Here is a 5,841-nt window from a genome sequence, read left to right on the forward strand (position 1 = left end):
CTTACTCGTTTTTAGTACTCTCTTTCTAAGTCAGAATACGTCAGACTTTTGTTTCTACGTACGCTATATAGAGAGATTTAGCTAAGAAAATTGTCGGGACTGAGCTATCAAATTCAAATTTTTAAATTTTAAAGGTATTTTAATTAAAGTATGGTGCCCAACATGGTCCATATCTTTTGTTCAATTTAGAGAGGGTTTCAAATTAAACAGGTGTAATTTAGCTGTATTGAATTGCTTGATTTGTGCAACCTTAGCACGACATTATGTACAATCTTAAAATCGGGGAGGATATTTTCCGTTCCAGCTTCGACACAGGTGACGAATGCAGATTTGACCCCGCCCATGTCAATGCTGATCAATAGTCGTGTTTCTGTATCTACAGCTAGGCGCAAAGGCAAAGTATGAGTAGCACTGGTGCTGGATATGACTACTCAGCTGGCACATTCTCACCTGAAGGCCGCATCTTTCAGGTTGAGTACGCCAAGAAAGCTGTCGAAAACAGTGGGTACGCCGCGAAATTCTGTATAATAAAGTGCTTATTCATGTACAAATCTCATCAATTGTGATATTGCAGCACGACTATTGGCATCAAATGTACTGATGGCGTCATCATGGGCGTGGAGAAGACGCTGTTGAGCAAGATGCTGGTACCCGGCACACACCGCCGAGTTTACGCTATTGACCGTCATGTTGGACTTTCCATGGGTGGTCTTGTAGCTGATGGTCGACAATTGGTCAATCGAGCACGCGAAGAAGCACTTAACTACAAGAAGAATTATGGCTGTTGCATCCCACCGCATCTCCTGGCGGACCGCATGGGACAATTCGTGCACTATTACACGCTTTACGGCTCGATTCGACCTTTCGGGACTGCTATAATGCTTGCTGGGTATGACCAAGACATGAAGAAGACTAGCCTTTATATGGTAGAACCCTCAGGAGTCACTTATGTACGTCGCATATACAGCATCTGTCAATGAGGACAAGTATCTCAATGACATCTGTGCTTTTTGTAGAGCTATCGCGGATGCGCGCTGGGTAAGGGCCAGCAATCTGCCAAGACAGAAATTGAAAAATACAAGCTCTTTGATATGACGTGTCGCGAAGCTATGAAATATGTTGCCAAGATGTAAGTGCTAGTACATTGTTCTTGCTACGGTCGCTGGTGCTAAATGCTTATCTTGAATGTAAAATAGTATCAACACGCTACATGACGAGGTGCGCCACCCGTTTGAGCTAGAATTAAGCTGGATTTGTGAGGAGACAAACTGGCAGCATTGTCTAGTTCCGGACAATTTGCGTGATGAAGTAAACGAGTGGGCCATTCAATCAATTAAAGAGGAGGAAATGGACGACGACGACGAATAAGCTGCGCATTGTTTTTAGCTTTCATACGTAGTCGATATAACTTGGTAACAAATCCTACTGCGTGCATCATCGACTATAGATTTTCAGATTGGCCGATACATATGACAGCAAGCATTTCAAAATTTTAAAATAGTTAAAGTTCCAATGACGCGAAAGATGAGTTTTGCAGTGCTGCAAGGCTTTGTATCGTGTTCTTCGGTGCGCTAGATGTCGAGATTTTCCGAACAAAAACACAAGGAAAGACTTAGATAAAGACATTTACATTTTACGCATACAAACTACACAAATTTCAGTCTCCCACTCTCTCTACCGCCCTCGCCTCCACAGTACTGCGGTATTTCTGAAACTCGATACCACACTGCTATATGACCAACTGTGTAGACAAGAGCGAGCGGTCATACGTTAGATAACACAAACTTACTGTCGTCACTAATGTTGTAGTAAGTCTTTAAATATTGTGTTGAGTCAAGCATCGAGCCGTGGCGCACAGGTCGACGCATCGCAAACATACGCTCATCCATTTCTCGATACATGATGACACTCCATTTGCATTCGCCCGAGCAGTAACAGTCCAACTGATCATCCGAAATTTGTAACGAGAAGAAAGACACACCGCAATTGCTGCACACAAGCGGTAATCCTGACACATGTGACAGTTCACAGCCAATTTTATCATCAAGGTCATCATTGTCTCGGTCGACATACTGAGTAGCAGTAGCTGCCATATAATCCAGCGCCTCAAGGTCCAAAGCTTCATCAACCGTACGGGCCGAGCCGTCAGAGCATGTATCAACTTCTGGTAAATGCACTTTCTGGAGCCGCCAACTTCCAAAGTAGTCTTTCCCTTGGCCTGAGACCCTCGTTTGAGTCGCCATCTTGAAGATAACGCTTCGACGGCTCGGGATTTTGAAGCCAAGACGGCAAATTGGATTGTGTGCTGGACTCCTGAGATTTTTTTTCTTTTGGCTCACTTATCTACAGTATACTACTTTCCGCATGGGTTCATTCCGCTGCATTCGCCCATCTTCCAGCGCCCTGTCGCTCATAGCGCGTAAAGTCTGCTTGGCACGAAAACAACCAAGTTTTTTTGGAAAAAATAGATTTTTGAGTGACGAAACAATACTCGTGGTTTAAGTAGCATGAAGACATATTCTGTACGAAGAGGCTCGGACGCAACTGCTAACGTTTGCAATTCAATGAGCGAGAGACAGGTAATCCTGCTATTCGTTGAGACTCTGCAAACGGGTCATCACATTTAATTTGAGCTAGTCCAATCAACGACAGTCTGATAATGCTTCGTACCTATTGCAAAGGAGCGAACATTTCTTCCCACAAAGATCGCATGCTTTTTTTTACAGCCAGTTACAGCGCGAGCTACCTTTAATTTAGAATAAACAAGAATTTTGTATGAATGCGCTTTTGAATGCTATCTAGAACACAACTCTCTATGAATGCATTTTCCGGCTGGCTAATGACGTGTGATGGCGAATGACAGCTAAATGGACCATAGTGTAACAATCCAAAATTATGGATTGCTCTAAAGTAAATGACGTTTCGTCTGGCTGTCGAAACGAGCGTGACGTCGCCACAACGGCTCAAAACTCGGCAAACAGTAAAAGTGACGCGCAATGAAGAGCCAATCGATATCAGCGGTTGAGACGGAAGATGTTGGTCATTGGCTCTTGAATCGATAGGCGGCTTTTTCTATACTTTTGATGGTGAAAAGACTTCATTTTTGGGAATTCATCGAAAAACTGGGTTAGATTTGCTAGGTATATAGTATTGTATGTTCCGGCTATTTAGGATTTCGCTGACAATAGCCTAGGGATCCGCCAACAATTTTTCCTCCAATCTTAGAAAGCCAGCGATCTCACTTCACTTAAACGATTGAAGCAGTGGCTACAAGACATGATGCACATTCTGATACCGTAGCGGATGCTACATGCGTGAGCGTTCAGACTTTGCACGTTTCTTTAGCGACAAAATAAAATGGAGGCATACCACTGCACTCAGATTTATTTGATATATATATATTATAAAATTTAGTGACTACGATAACGTATAATGTGGCAGGCTGTATCAATACGCGCGTTTGAAATTAATGACAATGATATTTGATCAAAAAAACTTAGACATACCATGTTGTTAACAGTTGGTACAATTGTATTAAATACAATACTGTACAATTGTACGAGATTCACATTTCATTGGTGATTGTGAGTATTCATGAGCACTGAGGTATTGATATTTTCTGCAGGTGACGGTACTCCGAAAAAGAGGATGTGGGCTGCTAGCCGCACGCCAGAAAATTATGAGAGATAGTCCTACGTATATATAAATATATATTTTTGTATTGTTCTTGGTACTAATTAGACGCCCAGTTACAATAGGTCCGCTCTTTGTAGGAGCGCATGAACTCAGCCTCTAGGCGTTTGTGAACTCGAATAGTAAAGTCGAAGCTCTCTCTGTGCGAAGTGAAAGGCAACCCCGCTGCAATTGGTGACAGGGCAAGTACTGTAATCTTGTGTCGTAAACCCCTTCAAAGTTGGTGCAATTGTTTTAGATATTATACTGTACAATTGGACGAAATCCAAATTACACTAGTTGTAATTATAGAGTTCAAAAGTACCGAAATATCAGAATTTACGAAGATTACAAAGTATTAGCCGCACGTCAGAAATAAAGACTCTTTTATCACAAGAGAAAGTAGATACATACGAACATGAATGTGTTTTCGTAAAAAGCAAAGCGGACTTACAGAGCTGGTTTGCTTAAAGGCTTTTAGTTCAGCAGTGGAAGAAGCGCACAAAACCAACCGCTATACGTTGCGTTTGTTAGCGCAGGCTCAGAGAGAGAATATATCCTCTGTGCGAAGGGTGCGGCAAATCCATTGTGCTAGTAGACAATCTCACGACGAGTTATTCAAGTACTGCACCTGCCCCGAGGAAGAAAGAAGATGTGTTTGAATACCTGCTACTCGCGACAGCTTGACTGGCTAAAAAAGCTTATTATCGGTTCTGGTAAATCAAGAAATTGGCTATGAAAGAACCGGCAATGTAATCGCTGGCGGGGGTACGTTCAGCAGCGCTCCAAACAAGCGCCGGTATAGGAACATTCTGAAATCGCTGACGTTGACTGTTTAGGCCTTTAATGTAACGGGGTTACACGTACCCTGGTAACAGGGGTGTGTGTGTCACACGAAATGGGCATGTTGTGACTGCACCCAAATAAAAAAACGGTACGTGGCTGGGTAGCCAGTAGTTATGCATGTATTTAGATTTTACTATATATATATTGCAGCGGGGCTGCCGTAGCTAAGCGCTCGAGGAAGCGTACTTTAGGTCACCGACCTTTTGTTCTTTACGAGAACCAAGTATAAGTTAGCGGATCGCAATCCGCTTACCCCAAGAGTAATCATTGCCTTCCTAAGGCTAATTGACTCTTCGGTTTACATTCAAAACTGTTTTTTTATTATTTTATCCTAGTATTAAAAGTTTTCCTAAATATACTATAGATATATAAACCTAGATACATGCATAACTACTGGGTACCTAGCCCCGTACCGTATTCTTGTTTGGGTGTGGTCACATCATGTATATCTCGCGTGCCACACACTCCTTTTATCAGGGCTCGAGTAACCCCGTAACACCCTTCCCCATTAAGTTTGAGAACATTTACAGTTCCAATCGATTATTGCCTCAACGAGGCTCGCGTGTCCGTTAGACACTGCAACCCAAATTGTTGGAATTTAACAACTTCCTTGCTCAATGAGCCCTGTGTCCACGATACGAAAATCACCAAGTCTCGCTGGTTCTGACAGCGAGCATGGGCAGAGCCCAACTTCGTCCCCCCGCACGCGGTGCAACGTCGGACAGAGCGTCTGCAGCACCGAGGGATATATATCCTAGGCTCGATGAATACGTACGTCGCGCTCCGCGCACATTTTCAGTGCCGAGTGGCCTCGTTGAGGATGTGGTCGACTATGTGTCTGACAACTCTTTTCCCACATGGATGACGAGGAAGGCGACCTGCACCAGCAGCGTGATACGAGCCCTGCTCGCGCCTTGCGGATCCCGTGTCCGTTCCCTGACTTCCCCTAAATTGAGAAACGTGGTGTAATCACCGATGACCTTGATGGGAAACAGAGGCGGCAGCTTGAAACTGCCCATAAGGCGGCTCTAAAGCGCGCCCATCCACGGTCGGTCATTGACCCTCGTGTGGAATATGGCTTCCTTCCTGCGGATCCCGCTTTGGAAGCGAAGGATGTAGTAACTCGATCGTTACGCGTCCACATCATCGGGCCCTCGGCCAGAACGGAAGATGAACTTGCCACACGGAAAGCTCTTCGAGATGACGAAGCGCTATTTGAGCGATGGGTGCAACGGCACTGGAAACTTTTCTCACTCTATTACCTACAGTTGAGCCACAAAGAAGTGGACGTGCGTGTGGAGCGACACCTCCGCTTTGAGTTTG

The 5,841-nt window shown here is 44.1% G+C and overlaps 2 protein-coding genes across 2 annotated transcripts in view; one reads left to right on the plus strand and one right to left on the minus strand.

Annotated features, from left to right (window-relative positions):
- Nucleotides 1-1,368, plus strand: part of PHALS_12523 (proteasome subunit alpha type-3) — a gene marked incomplete at both ends in the record, with an annotated part of 1,695 nt that extends 327 nt beyond the window's left edge. The window contains 6 exons of the mRNA XM_024728087.1: nt 255-315; nt 383-399; nt 471-505; nt 575-950; nt 1,017-1,129; nt 1,197-1,368. Coding sequence (XP_024578599.1) covers nt 255-315; nt 383-399; nt 471-505; nt 575-950; nt 1,017-1,129; nt 1,197-1,368 — 774 coding nt within the window. The remainder of the gene's footprint in view (nt 1-254; nt 316-382; nt 400-470; nt 506-574; nt 951-1,016; nt 1,130-1,196) is intronic.
- A 579-nt stretch (nt 1,369-1,947) lies between these two features.
- PHALS_12524 (uncharacterized protein) lies at nt 1,948-2,243 on the minus strand (the record flags this gene model as incomplete). The annotated part of the gene is made up of 2 exons (XM_024728088.1): nt 1,948-2,008; nt 2,074-2,243. 2 exons carry the CDS (start codon nt 2,241-2,243, stop codon nt 1,948-1,950), a joined length of 231 nt encoding a protein of 76 aa, XP_024578600.1.
- Nucleotides 2,244-5,841: the final 3,598 nt, after the last annotated feature.

This window comes from Plasmopara halstedii, assembly GCF_900000015.1.
Source record: "Plasmopara halstedii genome assembly, contig: Scaffold_614, whole genome shotgun sequence".
In the NCBI taxonomy this organism is placed as follows: domain Eukaryota; phylum Oomycota; class Peronosporomycetes; order Peronosporales; family Peronosporaceae; genus Plasmopara; species Plasmopara halstedii.